The sequence below is a fragment of the Neolamprologus brichardi genome, chromosome 13 (assembly GCF_056152115.1).
Source record: "Neolamprologus brichardi isolate AB-2024 chromosome 13, ASM5615211v1, whole genome shotgun sequence".
NCBI lineage: Eukaryota > Metazoa > Chordata > Actinopteri > Cichliformes > Cichlidae > Neolamprologus > Neolamprologus brichardi.
In genome coordinates, this window is record NC_142116.1 from 30,921,778 (window position 1) to 30,945,341 (window position 23,564).

A 23,564-nucleotide genomic window follows, 5' to 3' on the forward strand; every position below is an offset into this window, starting at 1 on the left:
GAGTTTTTCCTTCCCACTGTCGCCAAAGTGCTTGCTCATAGGGGGTCATATGATTGTTGGGCTTTTCTCTGTATCTATGAAGCGCCTTGAGGCGACATTTGTTGTGATTTGGCGCTATATAAATAAAATTGAATTGAATTGAATTGACTTCAGCGTAAATGACCACTCCTTAAAGCGATCCTGGAGTGGCGCAAGGTCCTGTTTCCAGTCCCACACACCTTCATTCAGAAGGTTCTGCATTCTGTCATTGCCACTCTATATCGGCTATATTTTTCTCTCCTCCTGTTCCATCTATCCAACCTATTAATATCAACTTGTTAATGCATTATAATGTGGTAACAGATAAAACGCCGTCAGTCTCCACAGCATTAAAGCGTTAATTACACTGTTCTCTTTTTTTCTCTTTCATCCTTTGCCATGGGTTTCTTCTTTCTTTCTTCTTTCTTGGATCGATCATCTGTTTTCCTATGCAGTCACAAACAACATACTCAATTTTTACACATCTGCACGGCATGATAACGCACATACACACTCAACATCGGCACATCCACAAGAGCCTACTAGCACACACAGACATACAGGACACGCATACAAGCACTAACACGCTCACTCATATAAATTATTGTGCACACACATAATCAGACAACACCAAGCAACACTCTTGTCTACATAGTGCACGCTTATGGAAAATCTCGCCACACTTTTGTGGCGTGGATGTGGTCTCTGGCCAGCTGCAGAGGAGGGATGACGCAGTGAGCTCCTGGGGCGGCGCAGGGGCGGGGTGAACAAGTGTGCTGGGATCTGACAGTGATTGTGTCTCTTTATATGTTGGCAGTGACTGTCGGAGGGGGAGCGGACGTGACAGCAGAGAGAGAGCGGGAGTGTCTGTGTCCCAGTGAACAAAAACCACTGTGTCAAAAAAAAAGTTCTGCTGTCATCATATTCGCTCCAGCGTATGTTTATCGGGTCCAACGTTACACTGGTGCCGCTGCAGATCTTGGGCCAAATGATGATGGACATTGCGGCAATGGCGGCGATGGCGGCGATGGTGGCGATGGTGGCGATGGCGGCGATGGCGGCGTTGGTGGCTCATCAGGCGGCCACGCAGGACCAACAGTTGGCGTTGCTTCACCTGCAATCGGAGCAGCAGACCGCGGCTCTGGGGCAGCTGCTGGGGAATCCGGCCTCGCCGGCGCCCGCCCCTCCACTGCCGGTGACGTTGCACCGGATGAGGGATGGGGAGGACCCGCTGGTTTTGATCGAGGCTTTCCAGGCCACGACGGTGGCCTGTCGCTGGCCGGAGGAGGAATGGGCCGCCCGGCTGCTGCCGCTTCTGTCGGGCCGGCTTGCGGGGGTGTTTGAGGATGTGTGCCGGGTGGTGCTGGATCGTTTGGGTCTCTCCCCGTATTCTGTCGCCTCCGTCACAGCGGAGGGACGGCGGCCCTGTGGGAACGGAGCAGGCAGCGGGGTGGAGCCCCAGGAACCCGTTCCGGCCGCTGCTTCCCGCCGGAACCCCACAGACACCGGGGCCGGACTGCTGGAAGTGTGGGCGGCTGGGGCACCTGCGCCGAGAATGTCCGCTCATGGAGGTGGGGCAGGTGTTCCGTGTTGCCAGCGCTCCAGCGTCCGCCCCCGGTCCAGGAGGGACGTACCGCGTGCCGGTAAGGTGTCAAGGGGGTATTCGCCATGCTTTGATGGACACGGCTGCACGCAGACCCTGGTCCACCAAAGTTTGGTTCACCCCGGGGCATTGTTGGAGGCTGACTGGGTGGAGGTTAAATGTGTGCATGGGGATATTCACAAGTATCCGGCAGTGTCACTGTTGCTGAAATTCAGGGGCAAAACGCATAGAGTGAAGGCGGCGGTTAGCCCGCGCCTGTCGCATCCCCTTATTTTGGGTACGAATTGGCCGCGGTTCCACAGCTTACTGGGGCAGTACGCGGGGATGCGATCGTGGTCTGTAAATTTATGTAACGTTTGCGCGGCGCTCAGCGGTGACGCGGGGTCGACCGACACTGACTCTGGGGGGGAGGAGGTGGCGGGGACTTCCACGGAAGCCCCGCTGACTCCCGTTGTGCACCCCACGGAAGATTTTCCACTAGAGCAGTCTCGGGACGACACCCTACGCTCAGCCTATGACCAAGTGATGGATATTGATGGTCGCTTGGTGCGCCCTGATGCTGCGTGAACGTACCCTCATTTCCAATTGTGGAACGATCGGCTTTATTGATTGAGCCGCGACACTCACACTAATGAGATCCGCACACAGTTGTTGGTGCTGCCTGGAAAATTGTTTCCCGGCGGCTCATTCAAACCCCATGGCAGGGCATTTGGGTGGTGAGAAAACTCTGGAGCGCATAATGGCCCGATTCTATTGGCCGGGCATTTGGGCCGACGTGCGCCGCTGGTGTGCGTCGTGCGTCTGCATGTCAAGAGTCTGAATGTGTAAGAATGTAGTTAGGAAGCACTCAGTTTAAAGAAGATGTGTGATTGACTGAATGTGGCATGTTGTATAGAGCACTTTGAGTACTCCGGGAGACCAGAAAAGTGCTATATAAGAGTCAGTCCATTCACTATCTGAACAGAGTTTTGTCATGTTACTTTCACACTATTTTGCATGTTCTGGCACATGTTGTTAGTACATGGCTTTATTAATGTACACATTAGGCTGACATCTGGGTCCAGAGCTGAAACTGTTCGGGGCCAGCACAGGACCAGCAGTGTGTCTGCAACTGGCCTTGTGCTGACCCATGTGTGGGCCACATCTGGCAAACCAGATCTGGGGCACCAAAGGGCCGTCATTCTTTGCGGTATGTGGGCCATGTGTAAGCACACTGTGTGGGCCAGGTCCGGGCCATACCAGTTTTGCTATGTGGGTAAGTGCTGCGTGGAGCTGTTGACTGTTGACATGTGGAAGCCACTCATTGTTTAAACTTTGTGTGGGCTGTATGCTGTACAATCACACAAAGATAAAAATAATATTCTTATAATATTTTAATAAAATATAAGAAAATGTGACACTGGGTAGTATATACAGAATATAATAATTTGAAAAAAATTAAGGAATGTGGACATATATTTCTGCATCAAAAAGCAACTGACTATTAATATGAAATGGAAAATATGGGTGACCTTGCCAGTACTTTTATTTCAGTGGTTTAGATATGTTTCAGGTGTGTAGACCCAGGGTCATATCTAAACCCTTTTATTGAACCTTCAGAATAATTTACTGCAAGAAGCCTGTCGGTGGCGCTGTCACTTGGTGTTCGCTCGCTCTGTGGTATAGTATCGCTTCCTGTTCCTGCTCAAACACAGTGGTGTTTCTGAGTAGCTTATTTGCTTAGCAGTTTAATTAACAACTTTTAAATACATTCTTTTTTTTCCACAGTATAATCTTCACGTACTTCATCCGAAGCACACTTTCTGTGTACTCACTACCTAATTTATAGCCAAAGTATTCACTCACTGTCTCTGTACTGTTTCGCTAGCTTAGCTCGTAGCCGACCCGTTAGCACCATGGCTACTTCACCTGTCCCTTCTGCACTTTCTTGCTGATTGTGTCAGATGTTTAGTTACTCCTCGGCCTCCTTTAGCAGTAATGATATCTGTAACAAATGTAGCATATTTGCAGCTCTGGAGGCCAGGATTACTGATCTGGAGACTCGGCTTTGCACCCTTCTCTCACCCTTAGCTAGCCAGGCCCCTGTAGCTGGTGCAGCCGAAGATAGCGTAGGCCCCGCTAGCTGTTCCCCGGCAAATCCCAAGCAGCTGCGGAAAGAAGGCGGCTGGGTAACGGTGAGGAGGAAGCATAGTCCTAAACAGAAGCCCCAGGTACACCACCAACCCGTTCATGTGTCTAACCGTTTTTCCCCACTCGGTGACACACCCGCTGGGGGTCAAACTCTGGTAATTGGTGATTCTGTTCTCAGACATGTGAAGCTAGAGACACCGGCAACCATAGTCAATTGTCTTCCAGGGGCCAGAGCAGGCGACATTGAAGGAAATTTAAAACTGCTGGCTAAGGGTAAACGTAAATTCAGTAAAATCATAATTCACGTCGGCAGTAATGACAACCGGTTACGCCAATCGGAAGTCACTAAAATCAATATTGAATCGGTGTGTAACTTTGCCAAAACAATGTCGGACTCTGTAGTTTTCTCTGGTCCCCTCCCCAATCAGACCAGGAGTGACATGTTTAGCCGCATGTTCTCCTTAAATTGCTGGCTGTCTGAGTGGTGTCCCAGAAATGATGTGGGCTTCATAGATAATTGGCAAACCTTCTGGAGGAAACCTGGTCTTGTTAGGAGAGATGGCATCCATCCCACTTTGGATGGAGCAGCTCTCATTTCTAGAAATATCGACAAATTTATTAAACCCCTCAAAACATGACTATCCAGAGTTGGGACCAGGAAGCAGAGTTGCAGTCTTACATGCCTCTCTGCAGCTTCTCTCCTCCTGCTACCCCCCCAAAAACCCATCTCCATAGAGACTGTGTCTGCTTCCAAAAAGACAAAAAACAAACTAAAAACCAGCAACAAACAACTTAAACATTTACAAAGAAAGAACAATACAGTATCCACATCTGAACCAAAGAGTAAAACAGTGAAATGTGGATTATTAAATATTAGGTCTCTCTCCTCCAAGTCTCTGTTAGTACATGACTTAATAATTGATCAACAAATTGATTTACTCTGCCTTACAGAAACCTGGTTGCAGCAGGATGATTATGTTAGTTTAAATGAATCAACACCCCCGAGTCATTCTAACTACCAGAAATCTCGAAGCACAGGTCGAGGGGGCGGTTTGGCAGCAATTTTTCACACCAGTCTATTAATTAATGAAAGACCAAGACAGACTTTTAATTCATTTGAAAGCCTGATGCTTAACATTGTCCACCCCAGCTGTGAAACTCAGAAACCAGTCTTACTTGTTATCATCTATCGTCCACCTGGGCCTTACACAGAGTTTCTGTCTGATTTCTCAGACTTTATATCTAATTTAGTTCTGAGCTCAGATAAAATAATTATTGTGGGTGATTTTAACATCCATGTTGATGCTAAAAATGACAGCCTCAACATGGCATTTAATCTGTTGTTAGACTCAATTGGTTTCTCTCAAAATGTAAAAGAACCCACCCACCACTTTAATCACACTCTAGATCTTGTTTTAACATATGGCATAGAAACTGAACATTTAACAGTGTTTCCTGAAAACCCTCTTCTGTCTGATCATTTCTTGATAACATTTACATTTACAATAATTGATTACGCAGCAGTGGAGAGTGGACTTTATCAAAGTAGATGTCTTTCTGAAAGCGCTGTAACTCAGTTTAAGAATATAATCCAGCCACTGTTATCATCGTCAATGCCCTGTACCAACACAGAGCAGAGCAGCTATCTGAACGCTACCCCAACAGAGGTCGATTATCTTGTTAATAATTTCACCTCCTCACTACGTACGACTCTGGATACTGTAGCTCCGGTGAAAACTAAGGTCTCTAATCAGAAGTACCTGACCCCGTGGTATAATTCTCAAACACGTACCCTAAAGCAGATGACTCGTAATCTGGAGAGGAAATAGCGTGTCACAAATTTAGAGGATCATCATTTAGCCTGGAGAAATAGTTTGTTGCTTTATAAGAAAGCCCTCCGCAAAGCCAGAACAGCTTACTACTCATCACTGATTGAAGAAAATAAGAACAACCCCAGGTTTCTCTTCAGCACTGTAGCCAGGCTGACAAAAAGTCAGAGCTCTTTTGAGCCAACCATCCCTTTAACGTTAACTAGTGATGACTTCATGAACTTCTTCACAAATAAAATTTTTATCATTAGAGAAAAAATTACCAATAATCATCCCACAGATGTAATATTATCTACAGCTACTCTTAGTTTCATTGATGTTAAGTTAGACTCTTTTTCTCCAATCGATCTTTCTGAGTTAACTTCAATAATTACTTCCTCCAAACCATCAACGTGTCTTTTAGACCCCATTCCTACAAAACTGCTCAAAGAAGTCCTGCCATTGATTAATTCTTCGATCTTATATATGATCAACCTATCTCTAATAATCGGCTATGTACCACAGGCCTTCAAGGTGGCTGCAGTTAAACCTTTACTCAAAAAGCCATCTCTAGACCCAGCAGTCTTAGCTAATTATAGGCCAATCTCCAACCTTCCTTTCATATCAAAAATCCTTGAAAGAGTAGTTGTCAAACAGCTAACAGATCATCTGCAGAGGAATGGTTTATTTGAAGAGTTTCAGTCAGGTTTCAGAGTTCATCACAGCACAGAAACAGCTTTAGTGAAGGTTACAAATGATCTTCTTATGGCCTCTGACAGTGGACTCATCTCTGTGCTTGTCCTTCTTGACCTTAGTGCAGCATTCGATACTGTTGACCATGATATCCTGTTAGAGCGATTAGAACATGCTGTAGGTATTACAGGTATTGCACTGCAGTGGTTTGTATCATATCTATCTAATAGACTCCAATTTGTGCATGTAAATGGAGAGTCCTCTTCACACACTGAGGTTAATTATGGAGTTCCACAGGGTTCAGTGCTAGGACCAATTCTGTTTACATTATACATGCTTCCCCTAGGCAGCATCATTAGAAGACATAGCATACATTTTCACTGCTATGCAGATGACACCCAGCTCTATCTGTCCATAAAGCCAGATAACACACACCAATTAGTTAAACTGCAGGAATGTCTTAAAGACATAAAGACTTGGATGGCCACTAACTTTCTGCTTCTTAACTCAGATAAAACTGAGGTCATTGTACTCGGCGCTGAAAAGCTTAGAAATATGGTATCTAACCAGATTCTTACTCTGGATGGCATTACCTTGGCCTCCAGTAACACTGTGAGGAACCTTGGACTCATTTTTGACCAGGATATGTCCTTCAACGCACATATTAAACAAATATGTAAGACTGCGTTCTTCCATTTGCGCAACATCTCTAAAATTAGAAATATCCTGTCTCAGAGTGATGCTGAAAAACTAGTTCATGCATTTATTACTTCCAGGCTGGACTACTGCAATTCATTATTATCAGGATGTCCAAAAAACTCACTGAAAAGCCTTCAGCTAATCCAAAATGCTGCAGCAAGAGTACTGACAGGGACTAGAAAGAGAGAGCATATTTCTCCTGTTTTGGCTTCCCTTCATTGGCTTCCTGTTAAATCCAGAATTGAATTCAAAATCCTGCTCCTCACATACAAGGTCTTAAATAATCAGGCCCCATCTTATCTTAATGACCTTGTAGTACCATATTACCCTATTAGAGCACTTCGCTCTCGCTCTGCAGGCCTACTTGTTGTTCCTAGAGTATTTAAAAGTAGAATGGGAGGGAGAGCCTTCAGTTTTCAGGCCCCTCTTCTGTGGAACCAGCTTCCAGTTTGGATTCGGGAGACAGACACTATCTCTACTTTTAAGATTAGGCTTAAAACTTTCCTTTTTGCTAAAGCATATAGTTAGGGCTGGACCAGGTGACCCTGAATCCTCCCTTAGTTATGCTGCAATAGATGTAGGCTGCCGGGAGATTCCCATGATGCATTGAGTTTTTACTTTCCAGTCACCTTTCTCACTCACTATGTGTTAATAGACCTCTCTGTATTGAATCATATCTGTTATTAATCTCTGTCTCTCTTCCACAGCATGTCTTTTATCCTGTCTTCCTTCTCTCACCCCAACCGGTCGCAGCAGATGGCCCCGCCCCTCCCTGAGCCTGGTTCTGCCGGAGGTTTCTTCCTGTTAAAAGGGAGTTTTTCCTTCCCACTGTCGCCAAAGTGCTTGCTCATAGGGGGTCATATGATTGTTGGGCTTTTCTCTGTATCTATGAAGCGCCTTGAGGCGACATTTGTTGTGATTTGGCGCTATATAAATAAAATTGAATTGAATTGAATTGAATTAAAACATGCAGGACACCAGCCCTTTGTCCACCACTGATATTAACAGACACAGTAGTACTTTTGTTAGTGTAAATTTCCTCATGATGTTAAATCTTGAGTATTGACAGTGAGAAAATACGATTAATGTTTGTTGCAGGTGCAGAACGCTGTGATGAGTGGAAAGACGGGGCTTGCATGTACAGACGAGCAGCGCAGGTGGAATGCAGGGACAGAAAAGAAGCTTGAATCCAAACATCTAAGATAAACTAAGACAGACGTCACAGGGCAGAGCAACAGTGCAATGTGAACTCCCAGTGTGCACCATATCACCTTGCACACCAAGACTTTATTGATAGTTCAATAAAGTCTAGTGTTAGCAAAGCACCAATGAAACCTTGCCATCACTCAACAGTAAAGTTAGCAATTGAGCTCATCCTCGAACAGGTAAAGCCGCTAATTACAACACAAAGTAACCGATTTTTTTGTTAGCAACGAGTGAACGCTGGCTCTCACTTTGAGTAACCGGACTGCGGAAGTACTGGTCTGTCATGGCAGCCTACGTACGTTCTTACAGAAACCTGTGGGTCAAAACAAACATTATATGACAACATTTGACATTTGCTTGCTTAGGAAGTGGGGATAGTGACAGCGACAAGAGAGCGAGATTTGAGATGTGAGATTTGTGACATTAGCTTGTTTGGAGTGTGTAGTTGGTTTGTAGTGTAGTATTTTTTGCTTGTTTTTTGTATTATGTGTCAAAACAATAAGGTGGCTGTTGAATGACACAGATGCTGGCCACATAGCCATGACAGGGACACTGAAATGTAAATGCTGTCTCTGCGTGGAAACCAGACAAAGTGATACAGCTCCTGTTGTCAAGTCTTTGGGTCTGAGGCCTGTCCCTCAGTCTCGTGGTGGAATGGCACAAATAATTTGTGTAGCACCTTATTGTGACACCTGATAGTTCTAAAGGAAAAAGTTTTAAATCGTTGCACAAAAGACACCCCAGCCATTGCATGTATTTTTTAAGTTTGCAAAATTCATATGTATTTTTTTATAATTTATATTTGCATTTCAAGTTATAAAAATGATTCCTTAAATGTGTTTGTTTTCACAGTAAAAAAAATAATAATTTTGCCTACTTGGATTTTATGTTTTTTCATGCAATAGAAAGTACATTTTGTCAAAACAATATGTCGAAATTGAAAAAAAAAAGTAAAGTCATGTAAGACATGTAAGGTTGTGCTGAAAAGAAGTCTACCAAACAAGGTAAGGTAAACACCTAAAGGCGAAATATAAATGTAGTCAAAAATGATATTCAAACATTTTAAATTATATTGTATTCTTTTCCTTAGAAAATTGAGCTTACCTCCACAGGATAACGTTGGCCATTGATACTGTGTTCTGAGCCCTCCGATCCATTGCTTGTGCCCCAATGAAACTCTACTTTTTCTGCCTTAAACCTCCCTGGTAGACCTGCTCCCCGAACAAAGTAATGATCTTTCAACATGATGGCGACTGGAAGAAATACAGAAGAGGAGAGAAAAAACAGTGATTACCCACATAGCAGGCAGGTCTGGCCCGCATCTGGTGTCAAGCCGGCAATGCTGGCTGACTTCTGGCATGTAAGTGGTATGTCATCCAGATATGGGCCAGGCCTGGCAATGATGGCACTATTTATTTTCCTATTTTCCTATTTTAGTTAGAAGACCCAAATGCCATGTTGCAATACTATACTGCTATGGTAGCCAACGTTTCAAATGCAGGTTTGACAGGTTTGGGAGTGTACACTTTATCCAAAACCTTGTAAGGGTTTACTCATGCTTCCCACTGGGTGGCTGTAGCTCAGGAGGTAGAGCAGGACACCTACTGGTCGGAAGATTAGTGGTTTGATCCCTGGCTCCTCTAGTCTGCATGTCAAGAATGTGAATGTGTGTAAATGTAGTTAGAAAGCACTCAGTTTAGAGAAAGTGTGTGAATGTGGCATGTTGTATAGAGCACTTTGAGTAATCCAGGAGAGTAGAAAAGTGCAACATAAGAATTAGTCCATTCACTGTCTGAACAGAGTTTCATTATGTTACTTTTGCACTCCTATGTTCCGGCACATGTTGTTATTACATGGCTTGATTAAGGTACACATTAGGCTGACATCTGGGGCCAGCGTTGAAACTGTTCTGGGCCAGCACAGGACCAGCAGTGTGTCTGCAAATGGCCTTGTGCTGGCCCATGTGTGGGCCACGTGTAAGCTAGATCCGGGCCATACCAATTTTGCTATATGGGTAGATGAAAAAAGTGAGCTCTGATTCGTATCAGATTTTTCAGCAGACATGGAAATAATTTCTCTTTAAAAACAGATACAGAAACAAAAATGTGACATCTATCGATGACATGAAGACAATTTCAAAGGTTCCTTGAAACACCATCAGAATGTGGGCACGTGCACAGCATGAAACAGCTTTAAATGCATAAATAAAAGAAACATATTCTAAGACATGCTAAAGATAGGTCTGTTTCTCCTTCAGATTTTCTCTGCGGAATACATCCTCACTAAAGATCATTTCCATCAGTTTCCATCAGCTTATAAAGCATACACTCATATGAGGGGCTAATTTGCCAGGCAGAATTGTTTTTCAATTGATTAGAATTTCCCTTACAGGGTCCTTTGTCATTCTATTGCAATTTGCTGAGATATAGAGAGAATTGAAACACTATGCTCGCCTCTGTCAGTGCACCCCAGAGTGGCTGTGGCTACACTGTAGCTTGCCATCACCAGTGTGTGGATGTGTGTGTGAATGGGTGGATGATTGTGTATAGTGTAAAGTGCTTTGGGGTCCTTAGGACCAAGTAAAGCGCTATACAAATACAGACCATTTACCATTTATTTTCACATTCACAAGTGGTGTCAGGGTTAGTGCTGTGTGACAGGCAGGACGAGGCTAAACCCAAATGGGGCCAGCTCCTGATGTAGGGATCTATCTACCACACACCACCACACTCCCTGCCAGTGGCTGATGCCCTCAGCTGTCAGTGCATTGGTGGTTCTCGGTATCCAGGGCTGGGGGCTCAGATGTGAGCTCACTCCCGGTGGCTGCTTGGCAGGGCCTGGGCCCTCATAACAGCCCACCAGTCATGAAAACCATCGACATGATAAGCAAAGTTGCACAGATCATATAAATGTTAATTATAACTGCATTTATCAACCTGCTGACATAATTAGAGTTTTTCACAAAAATGTGTTAAATGTACACCTGAACTCTGAACTGCCCTTCAGGCCCAGGTCGAGGTCCACTCTGACACAGCTGGCTGCCGGCAGATTCTGCAGGCACATCGTCACAGCCCCCTGTAGCTTCTGCAATGTGGCTGCTGCATGACCCCCCTGTCTGGGACTATCCTAAGCTCTTTCTAGGTGGGTTGCATGATGGTCCTCCTTGAGCTCTCGTGCATTGGGGGGCCTCAAGATGTTTGGGGCCTGGATCTCCTCCATGCCTGCTTCATGTCCTGGGGGGCAGGGCTATGGCTCCCCACACCCACTATCAGATAGTGGAGAAACCTTTTCAATACAAGCGCGCTCATGCACACAGGTGTGCACAGACACATACTGTATCTTCCTTGGTTGCTGCGTCAAAGCACGTCATGCATTGTCAGTCTTGCGCGCTGCTCATTAACATTCAATATCTATTGGTCACTGTTACTTACACTTATCTAGGTTCTTGCTGTGGTTTCTCTTGTGGTTGTTCTCCTTTTGCTTTTTTTTTCTTCCAGCAGGTGATCCAGCAGATTTTTTTGTCTTTTCTCTCTGTCCCTCTTCCCCTCTATTTTTCTTCCCCTCTCCTTTTTTTGAACTTTTCTATTCTACATCTTTACCTTTCCTATCACCCAGTCATGTCTGTTCCATTTGTAATATCTTAAAAGTTAAAAATAAATAAAATAAGTAATAATCATAAAGATCATTTAAGTGGACCATGGCAAAGCTGTAATGATCCACTTGAAAAAATAAATCCACTGGGCATTTTTCTTGGCCTCTGATTGCTACAGTGCCAAACAAACCACCTGAAAAAGCTGCAGGCCTCTCAGCTTGCCCAGCTAAAGTCAATGTTAATGTGAGAATTCATGCCCGTACAATGTCAGAAAAGATACGCCAAGGTATAGAAATGATGTCCCCTCCTAAAAGTGGTGGTGAAAGACAAAGATTGTTGTTGCAAAGGGAAACATAAATCAAGAACAAAAAAAGAAACTTTAACAAAAGGACAAACAGAACATGTTTTATGTTTACCTGTTTTGCCAGTGTTCTTCATAGATGTCTTATTTGAAGATTCTATGTTAAAACCCTCCAGTGTCAGCTCCTGATATTCTCTGGATATTTTGGTATCCTTATCCACAATATTGATTGGTGACTGGTTTCTCTCTCCACATTGTGGGTAGGCAGATGCCCAGCCCTCATCTGGCCCATACATACCTGGGGAAGATAAGAAATACAACAGCATCTCATCACTTGAAAAAAAAAAAGTGAATGCAAAACTGAGATATACTACCAGTCAAAAGTTTCAACACATCCCCTGATTTAATGTTTTTTCTTTATTTTCATGACGATTAACATTGTAGGTTCTTACTAAAGGTGTCAAAACCGTGAATGAACACATATGGAATTATGTAGTAAACAAAAAATTGTCAATAACTCAAAACATTTTTTATATTTTAGATTCTTCAAAATATCCATCCTTTGCTTTGATTACTGCTCTTGGCATTCTCTCAATGAGCTCATGAGCTCCTGGTTTTCCAACAGTCTTGGAGGAGTTCCCAGAGATGCTGAACACTTGTTGACCCTTTTGCCTTCCCTCTGCGGTCCATCTCATCCCAAACCATCTTGACTGAGTTTAGGTCAGGTGACTTTGGAGGCCAGGCCATCTGGCACAGCCTGGAGGTGTGTTTGGTGGTCATTGTCCTATTGAAAATTAAATGATGGTCCAACTAAACCCAAACCGGATGGGATGGCATGTCGCTGCATGATGCTGTAATAACCAGGTTGGTTCAGTGTGCCTTCAGTTTTGAATAATCCCCAACAGTCTCCCCGGCAAAGCCCCCCCACACCATCACACCTTCTCCTCCATGCTTCACAGTGGGAACCATGCATGTGGAGATCATTGTTCACCATTTCTGCACAAAGACACGGTGGGTGGAGCCAAAGATCTCAGATTTGGACTTATCAGACCAAAGCCGAGATGTCCACTGGTCTAATGTCCATTCCTTGTGTTTCTTGGCCAAAACAAATCTCTTCTGCTTGTTGCTTTTCTTAGTTGTGGTTTCTTAGCAGCTGTTTGACCATAAAGCCCTGATTCACAGTCTCCTCTGAACAGTTGATGTAGAGATGTGTCTGCTACTTGAACTCTACGTGGCATTTATCTGTGTTCTGATCTGAGGTGCTGCTAATGTGAGATTTCTAAAGCTGGTGTCTCAGATGAATTTATCCTGAGCAGCAGAGGTGACTCTTGGTCTTCCTTTCCTGGGGCGGTCCTCATGTGAGACAGTTTTGACGTAGTGCTTGATGGTTTTTGCACTTTGGGGACAAGTTTTAGCAATTTTCTGGACTGACTGACCTTCAGTTCTTAAAGTAATGATGGACTGTTGTTTCTCTTTACTTAGCTGATTGGTTCTTGCCATAATATGAATTCTAACAGTTGTCAAGTAGGGCTGTCAGCTGTGTACCAACCTGACTTCCGCACAACACAAATGATGGTCCCAACCCCATTAAGAAGAGAAATTCCAGAAATAAACCCTGACAGGCACACCGGTGAAGTTAAACCATTTCACGTGACTACATCATGAAGCTCATTGAGGGAAGGCCAAGGGTTTGCAGCAGTGTCAACAAAACATAGGGTGGCTACTTTTTAGGAATCTAAAATCTAAAATATAATTAGAGTTATTTATCAATTTATTGTTTGCCACATAATTCCACATATCTGGCTTCATACATTTGATGTCTTCAGTTTGTATCTACAATGTAGAAAGTTGTAAAAATAAAGAAAAACCATTAAATAAAAAGGTGTATGCAAACTTATGACTGGTAGTGTATATCAGAGCAAAAGGACATTTCAGACCTCTCTGAAACCAGCTGACAGGAAGCACTGCTAAATTATGTAAATCCCTATTAAACATTCCACAACTGGGCAATGCTCACTGTCAGCTACCCTGAGCACCAATCAGAGGAAGCTGCTGAAATACAAACCCTTTTTGTTCATGAGGATTTCGGAAGATTTCAAAATGTCATTATTTGAGGGCAGGTTATATTCACGAATTCTGTTTCGTGAAATAATACATATGATAGTGACCTCTATATCTGGTTTTGCACTGCTGACTCCTTTTTTCAACCACAACATAGCTACAAAGGCCAGGACTGAAATCTCACAGGGCCCAGCTTTAACATCTCAATGTTTACTTAAAGACTTGGGGTGCATTCCAATAGTTCACTTTGTTTAGGAGAGTTCCCAACTGAGAGACATCAGCCAGAAGTATCTGTGTGGGGGCAGTAATATGAGCTGTGAAAATTCTCCAAAGATTAAGGAAAGGAGCATCGTTGCTTCCTTTAGCATAGGATACACTGAACCATCCTTTATGAAAGGATAGGAGACAATGCCGTCCCATTATTCATTGCGATGTAACAGCCCACCAGTCATGAAAACCATTGACATGATAAGCAAAGTTGCACAGATCATATAAATGTTAATTATAACTGCATTGCAACCGCTGACATATTTAGAGTTTTTCACAAAAATGTGTTAAATGTACACCTGAACTCTGAACTGTGAATTAGTGGCTCAATAATCCAGAAGAGAGAGAATGGTGCAGACCTACAAACTAAATAAACAATCCAGTGTAAGCTCAGGCAAAAATGGTGCAATGGAGATAAATATTTGTTAGAGGTTGCTCGCTGTGTGCGCAGTGCTGAGAAAAAAAAAAGTGGCTTGAGAAAAAGAAGCTCATTTCAATTAATTCCTGTCAAAGTGAAAATCTGCAGGCCTCAATGTTATTGAGGAACAAAAGGTGGGGCTCACCTCTAAACACTCAGCGTGAAAACTGAATGAAGAGGCACTGAGGCTTTGAGCCATCAACGCAAAGTGCCAATTATGTGATCGTTCTGATAACTTCTCCCTCAACTAAAAATAAACTCTTAGTAGCAACTATCACTACCACCACAAGGCATAAGACATATTTTTTCTCAGCATTAGATTTTGGACAGTCTGTGGTACTGTGGCAGTTTAGTGCAGATGGCGTAATTCACATTTGCGTGACTCATTTAATTCTTTAATTAATTATTAATTAATATATAATAATAATAATATATAATATAATATATAATTAATTAATCTTTAATTCTTCTCCTGAAAGTAAAAGTTTTAAAAATACATATGCACAAGGCAAGCCACCAAATGACACTCCTTTACTTAGTACATTCAGTTTTTTAACATCAAATGAATGCTGTCTGCTGGTGTTAGTTAATGTTGCCCTAGATCTTCCTTCTACTTTAAAATTCCAACTTTTGCAATGAAATAATATTTTTCACTGCCTGCTCAGTGTGGCAAAGTAAAATGCACACTGTGTAGTCTCTGCACATTGTAGTTTTGAAGACAGTAGTTTTCCCACTAAGGAGAGAGTGTAAAGCTGTTCCAATTTTCAGTGCATAGCTTGTCTGCACAATTCCCATACCCAGTTTTCCTTGACTTCAGTGAATTGCATGAGCTGAATAAAACATTATTAACATACAAGTATAGTATATTCATATTTGACTGAACATTCATATGTGATGGAATTATTGACAAATTAAGTATAACATAGAAAAGAAGAAAATGTCATTAAGTAATTTTAAAGTTTAAACCCTGTTTTAAGTCATGGATATAAAAAAGTCAGTTAGAGAGGAGATAATAAGGTGTGGCTTGAATGATTGTATGTCAGCAACAATGAGTTCCCACTGCAGGTTCAGAGGCAACTGTGAACCTGCAAATTCTGTTTGCATTTTTTGTTTTTTTCTCTGCTCATTTCTGACGTGTTAGATTAAAGAATCAGGAGGATACGTGCATCATCAGATCTGGTTGTGCTCATTCTTACCTCCAACTTCCTTTCTACCAAAGACCAGAACAAGGTCAGCATTAGCTCTGAGTATGTTAATTATATAAGTATAATTCAGCTGATTAGATTATTACTTTGTGATTATTATTATTTGATTCCACTTTTCCACTTTTGCCTACTAAGTTGCTTTAATAAAATATCCTGCAAATAAATTCTAAATTGTGCCCATTCCCTTTTAACCCTTTGTGAAACAGTAAAGGGGAAAAACTGAGATACGCAGGGTAGACCTCCAGACAGCAGAGGCTGTTAAAACCAGTCCCCTCACCCATCTATCCGAGCTCTGCTCTGCCTGCTGGGTTAGACTCATAGGATCCACACATCCTGCGTTGGGGTGCTGGTTCCACAAATTTATATCCACCACAGTTTTTGGCTTCCACACACCATCACTACCTTCAAGTGAAGTCTGCGCCACAGACTCCCATTTAGATAAAAGCTGTACAGTGAAGATCACTTCCTTTGATTTCTTAAGAGCATTTGACATAATCTAGTAGCTGCTACTGGAAATATATGTAATTATCTGCCATCTCATGGGTTACTGACTACCTGACATAAAGATCAAATTATGTGAGACTTTGTAGTGTCCACAAAGGACTACAGTCTCTTCTTTCCCTGTTCACAGTTTCAGTTCCAATCATCTAGTTGTGGTAATCGCAGGTATAGAAACATCTTTTACATAACATGCTACGATTATCTGTAATATAGATAATATGACATTGTACCGTATTTTACGCACTATAAGGTGCACCTAAAATCCTTAAACTTTCTCAAAAATCGACAGTGTATGAATATGTATGCATTCTGGTTGTGCTTACTGACCTCGAACAGATTTTATGTGGTACACGGTGCTCGAAAATCTGTCAATAAATGTTTAAGTACGACTTTGGTAAGCTACGAAGCCGCACCGCTTGATGGATTGTTGGAGGATTACGGCTACCGTAGTCAGGAACCTCGTGGAGTGATCTGGGTCCAAACTCCACTTCAGCTCCCAAAGTCAGACAAACACTGCGGCATCACTGAGAGTTAACAACTCTCTAAATTATCATCTTCAATAAAATGATGAGTGTTAGTGCTTTACCAGGTGTAACAATTAAGTTTAACATCCAGGCATCCATGAAAACAGAATTTATTCAGTCTAACAGAGTTAGAAGTTAGCAGAGAGTTAGCTCGCTAGTTTCCACCTAAACATGATATAGCATGTTCTGACTGAGAGATTTCTGAAAAAATTAAACCGTACAGCTCTGCTATCACTTCTGACATAAATAAATGTCTTTCTCTACAAACTACCAGGCATTAAATCTGTTCGGACCAGCACCTACCACCCTCTGGCTGATGGAGCGGCTGAAAAAGACTTTAAAGTCCATGAGTCATAAGTACAGGGTGGGCCATTAATATGGATACACCATAATAAAATGGGAATGGTTGGTGATATTAAAGTCCTGTTTGTGGCACATTAGTATATGTGAGGGGGCGAACTCCTCAAGATGGGTGGTGACCATGGTGGCCATTTAGAAGTCGGCCATCTTGGATACAACTTTTGTTTGTTCAATAGGAAGAGGGTCATGTGACACATCAAACTTATTGGTAATGTCACAAGAAAAACAATGGTGTGCTTGGTTTCAACGTAACTTTATTCTTTCATGAGTTATTTACAAGTTTCTCTTTGTTCACAGCCATTGACATGTCGAAGAGGTTAACACGTGAGGATCGGATCGAAATTGTGTTGATATCTGTTGAACGCAGTAACCGGTGTTGAGGTTTAAATTTATCATCTTAAATGTTTATATGCTGATTATATTGCTTCATATGAGAAAGGCCTAACTCTGAGTACACTCTGTGCCACAAAGGCCTGACAGGAAACTGCATGCTTTTGCAGCTAGAATGAAGTGAAAGTGAAACCAACTAGGCTGTTTGATCGAAGCTTAAAGTGTGGTGTGACGTGAGAGCAAGTATATAAATAACTAGGTTTCCATTTGTGCTTCAGACCTTGGGTTGTGTGCTGTGTGCTCAGGTCTCCATATCCAGGATATGTAAATAAAGATCATTTTTTAAAGTAAAAGACCACTTTTGAGCCGTGTTTTCTTGGCCCTGAAGAATCCAAAAGAACCGTTTTTAATACTTGGTGCCAGTGACCTGGGATTCTTGTGCGGCTGAGGGGACTAATTTGGACCTTAAGGTACGATCTGATATGAGGTGGACAACAGACCGGTCTAAAAGAGTATAGGTAAGCGCAAGCCTGTTGAAAATTGTGCACATTGGATGAATTCTAAATTAGTTGTCCACTGAATTGATGATTGTTACCATTAAAGTGGCTCAGTAGTAGAAATTAAACTAAATTATAAAATCTGTTAAGTAGATTTCAGGTGACATGTCCATGATAATTTTGGGAAACTAGAAATACAGAAAAGTAAAGTTTGGGGATAGTTGAGAAAATATATTGTGATTAATGGTGGAAGAAAAGAGATATTAGATATATAGATATTTGGTTAAGGGATATATTCCTGTATTGATAAGTGGTAGAGTTGGACTCGGGCACCAGATAATTCAGCTGTAGAATCCCCACAGTGGTGCTTTTAAATTTAAATAAATTTTAGGACAGAAGTTGGACTTCTAGGGGTGCAAAATGAGTGTGCTCCATCTTGCGGCGGACACGCTGCAATTTCCTGCGACGACAGGGTTATCTGGGTGATAAGCTTTACTTAAGGTGATAAACCTTAAGTAAAGCTTAATCAAGTGAAGTTGTGATATGGTAATGGAAATAATTTATCTTGGCAGTTACTGGCAGTCTTTTGTGATATATAAATGTGTGAATGTATAAGTGACGTGTAAAATTGTTATTTGGATGAATGATTAAAGGTGCACATTGTGTTGAGAGAAAAAGGGCATTGTGTGTGTGTGTGTGTGTGTGTGTGTGAGAAGATTTATTTTATTTTTTTAAGGAAGTTTAGGGAGGAGTGTAAATGTTGATGAAAGTATTGCGTGGATGATGCTACAAAACTGAGCTGAAAGAATTGTGATATTGTTAATTGTCCTGATGTCTGAAAAAGCTTTGCTGAGCATGCTGAAGAGTGTGATGTGAATGCTTGCAAACCCAAAGAACTTAGTATATTTAAAAGTGTGTGTGTGTGTGTGTGTAATAAGGGTGCATTGTTTTTAGATCAAGACTTAGCAGAATTACAGAGGGTTTATAGACTGTAAATACAAAACAAAAAGAGTTCGTTTAGCCTGTAGAAACAGGAATATATATCTTTAAAACAGAAGCAGCACAAACGACAATTTTAGCAGCACAAACCAGCACAAACGTAGCACAGTTGATTGACACCAATTTTGATTTAATTAATGTGGGGGGGCTGGTTGACCTCTGATGACCTCTAAAAATTTTTATTAATATCTTTAAAATGATAGCAGCACAAATGAAAATTTTTGCAGCACAAATGTAGCACAAATGTTTGATACCACTTTTGTTGGATTTGAAGAAGGTGGGGGGGCCAACCTCACTCACATGTTTCGGGCAGGTAATGGCGGACGTCTATTCCAACGTAGGAAGTGTTACAAACAGCTGATCGGATCGGCAAAGCGTGTTTCTGCAATATTATGTTTTTGTTGCTGCAAGTGCTTTTTATGCAGTTTTTGCAAAGCTTTATGTGGAAGGAAACTGTGATCGAGGACAAGCTGATGGTATAAGATGTAAGTACAACTCCTCTGGTTTCATATGCAAAAAAATTTATTGTGCTAGCTCACGTGGTTGCAGTGCTACCAGGATTTAAAAATAGTGCCTGCTCCGACCGCTTTTAAAGGGTTAAGGCCAATTTGGGCGGTTTCCCACCATAATCCTGTGATGAGCTAGTTTGGCCAACATATCAAAGGTGTACAACATCGCCTCCACCGATGACATTTGGCAAATCTCACTTGTCAATAAGTGGATTTAGTTGTTCAGTTCTTAACTATTGTTTACATTAAGACTCTTCAGTCAAACTGTTACCTGTGGGTTCATACTAGAGGCTGTAGATCAAAATGTAAATTCATCCACACATATGTGCGATTCACTGACAGTCATTAACCTTCTCAGGTTTCTGCGCTCACTGAATGATGAAGAAGATGACCCCCGTGCTTTCTGGCTGGTAACAGGTTTCATGTTCTTGGGCAGTGGGCTGATATGGAGGCGACTTTTATCATTTTTGGGGCGGCATCTGGAGACTTCAGTACCCCCACGGATCCCTCCAATTTGGAAGAGGAATATGAGACCATTAGACATCAAGGCTGGGGTCAGATGAAGTTCTACATCGCAGATGATGGTTGTCTCGCAGCGCTCTTGGTCCTCTTTAACTTGATGCAAAGACTTCTTCTGCTAGAATTTTTATTTTTAACACACCTCATTGTTTTACTGTCCCATGGCCACAGCAGAGGTTGAGATTACACTCACATCTCTGGAGACTATAGTGCAGTGGTTCTCAAACTGTGGGGCGGGCCCCACTGGTATGGCATGGACAACCACGTAACACATATGATGTGAAGATGATGATTATTATTATTATTATTATTTTAGGGAAAAATTGTAGCGAATTTTGAGGTGTGGACAATATCTATCTTGCATGAAGACCTGCTTTTGGTTTGGGGCATGTCAGAAGAAACTCTGCTCCAGTGTCACTGTTTCTCTTCTTTTGACTGACGGTCATTTTTCATTTCTGCTTTTTATCTTTTTGTTTCTTTCCTTTCAACGTCCAGTGCAGATAAAACTTTGAGTTTTCTTAGTGTTGCAGAGCCAGGAACAGCAGGACAAAGCCCGTCCTGTGCTTGCTGTGGGTGCAACTGTAACGTAATCAGCAGCTGCTAGTGCTCTGGTCAGGACTAGCTTCACTGCTATTAGCAGGTTTCTTTGCACTTACAGTAATGAGCATAGCGTTGTTGCTGGGTCCAGTGACGTCTTCACCTGTTTGCTCTGCTGCACTCTTTGAAGCAGGAACTGCCACCCCACACCTCGAGGAAGTGGTGGGGAAATACTGCACATCTCCATATATGTGGATTTAAAAAAAAAAAAAAAAAAAAAAAAAGCCAGGTCATATAATAATCATCTCATTGTGGAGTTGTGCTTTCTTTCATTTCACTGGTGAAGAACAAAGAAAAAAAAACTTTATATCACTGTGAAAGCAGTAAACCTGTGTCTCTGTCCCTCTGTACTGTTCCTTGTATGTTCTGCCTTTATTAAACCAGAGGAAGTACACTGTGGGGGTGGCTGTAGCTCAGGTGGTAGAGCAGGTAATCTACTGATCGGAAGGTTGGTGGTTCGATCCCTGGCTTCCCCAGTCTGCATGCCAAATATCCTTGGGCAAGATACTAGCCCCAAATTGCTCTCCGATGCATCCATCGGAGTGTGAATGTTACTTAGAAAGCACTTAGAAAAATGTGCTTGTGTGAATGGGTGTGAATGGGTTAATGTACAAGTTGTGTACAGCGCTTTGAGTGCTCAGAAAGAGTAGAAAAGCGCTATATAAGAACCAGTCCATTTACCATTTACTGAATGAAGCCACTTTGCACTCGTCAGCATAGTTTTGTTTTTCCCCATATGAACTATTTCAGGTATGTAACACCTTATTTTTTTTTTATTGCAAACGGTTTGCATGTTTTTTTTAAGTAACAATAACTAATTCGATTTTACGGTGTAGGGTAAAGAACGCTATTAAAGTCATCTCCTACTGTGATGTTGTAATTGTTATGATTAGGCAAAGTAGTGAACAGCTTAGTGAAAAAACTCCTCATTATCCCAACATGGAGCACTTAGAACAATACTGTTGAGGCGACTGTTGTTGTATTTGGCGCTGTGTAAATAAATTGAAACATTGAGCGTATACTGATTGTAAAATAAAAGGAGTTGAGAACAAGTGACCCCAAACGATTACATAACGCCTTGCTGGATCTGAAATTCTTTCCTCTGACTGAAAAGTCACATCTTTATGTAGCAGCACCCCTGGCCTCACCAACCTGCTTTTGTTTGAGTAACAAAGTGATGCTGTGATTTTTGCTTTATCTGTCTATATTCAACATTCACCACCATTCACCCAAAACAAAAGGGGGGGGGGGGGGGGGGTGTACCTCCTAAACACTTCGCTTCTCCTTGAACTATATTGTGAACATGAGTGAATGAACTAAAAACACAAAAGTTGCTTATGGAGTGAAACACATAATAGCCTTATATCAAATGTCCCAAATCTTCAGAGAGACCATCATCCACTGGAGCTTGAGTTGCTTTCTTATTTGGCTTGCCCATGTCAACGGGGAAGGCTACGTGGTGTAGGAATATATTTAAAATTAGTTTCTGAACAATTCTGACAAAGCTCCTGATTTGCGGCGTACTCCGCAATTCCTCAAACTATAAGCTGATGTCACCATAATTCACAGGTTTGTCGGTTTGCTTCTGATAGCAAATGCTATTAAATTGATGTTATTGTTTGTGTGAGATCTGTCAAACTGAAGAACAAAGCCACTGCCAGTCAGATGCTTTCTTGCTACATGATGGGAAATCTGATGGCAGCTTTGTACATTTATAATTAAATACAATTTAACAAGCTCTCCAACACCACTGGCCCAAACCACGATAGAGCCTCCAGGATGTTTCACAGATGGCTGTAGAGCTCTGTCCTGACCTCCTCTGTACATCCTGCAAATTTGAACCACTAATTTTAAGCACTAATTCTAATTTGGCCTAAAATCTTAGCCAAACTGAAAAAAATGCATAAACATTAGGCATTTACATGCCACATTTCTTATGGTATCTTTGACACTTTTAAGAGGCTAAAAGTGAAGAAGAAATGAAAAGAAAGCCAAAGTCCAAAGAAAAATCAAAGTATTGCTGCTGTAAATACTGTCCGAGGGCAGAAAGAAGCCATTTGAAATTGTTTATGTCATGTGCAGTGGTCCCTCGTTTATCGCGGGAGTTACGTTCTAAAAATAACCCGCCATAGGTGAAATCTTACAATTATTATAGATGTTTTAAGGCTGTAAAACCCCTCGAACACTTGTGTATTTAATGTACCTCAAATGCCGATCTTTCTTCCAGATAATGAGCAAATAAAACACTTAATGAATAATGAATAATGCTAAAAAGTTAAATCATTTTTATTCAATAATAATCATTTAAACTGACTGATTCTTATATAGTGAATTTCTGCTCTATAAAATCATTTATACTACTTTATCCTCATTGTCACAAACATCTTTGCTCTCTATCAACATTCACACTCGGATGAACACATCAGGATTTGGCACTGTGCCCAAGGATATTTTGGCATGCAGACTGGATCAGCCAGCACAGATGACCTGCTCTACTTTCTGAGTTAGATCCAGCACGTTTACACTTCATCACAAACAGTAATTTATGATTTACTTAGCCTGAGAAAAAGATCCAAAGTAAATGTGATAATAGTTGCAAGTTTATCCTTATGTGTAACTGGAGGATGTGGAATTTGACGCCAGCTGAAAACAGACTGGTGTTTTATTTCGTTTTGCAGAGAGTCCCATAATAAGACCAATGCATGTGCTGTACTGTGTTAATGTACA

General features: G+C 41.9%; 1 protein-coding gene across 2 annotated transcripts in view; it reads right to left on the reverse strand.

Moving 5' to 3' along the window:
- Positions 1-23,564, reverse strand: part of LOC102785259 (receptor-type tyrosine-protein phosphatase gamma-like) — a 327,441-nt gene that overhangs the window by 120,392 nt on the left and 183,485 nt on the right. For both annotated transcript variants that reach the window (XR_015719939.1, XM_087850446.1), the window contains exons 3-4: positions 12,166-12,348; positions 9,262-9,410 (exon numbers count right to left, since the gene is read on the reverse strand). Coding sequence is in view for 1 of the 2 variants with exons in the window: in XM_087850446.1 (XP_087706572.1) it covers positions 9,262-9,410; positions 12,166-12,348 (332 nt within the window). In the remaining variant the exon portion in view is untranslated. The remainder of the gene's footprint in view (positions 1-9,261; positions 9,411-12,165; positions 12,349-23,564) is intronic.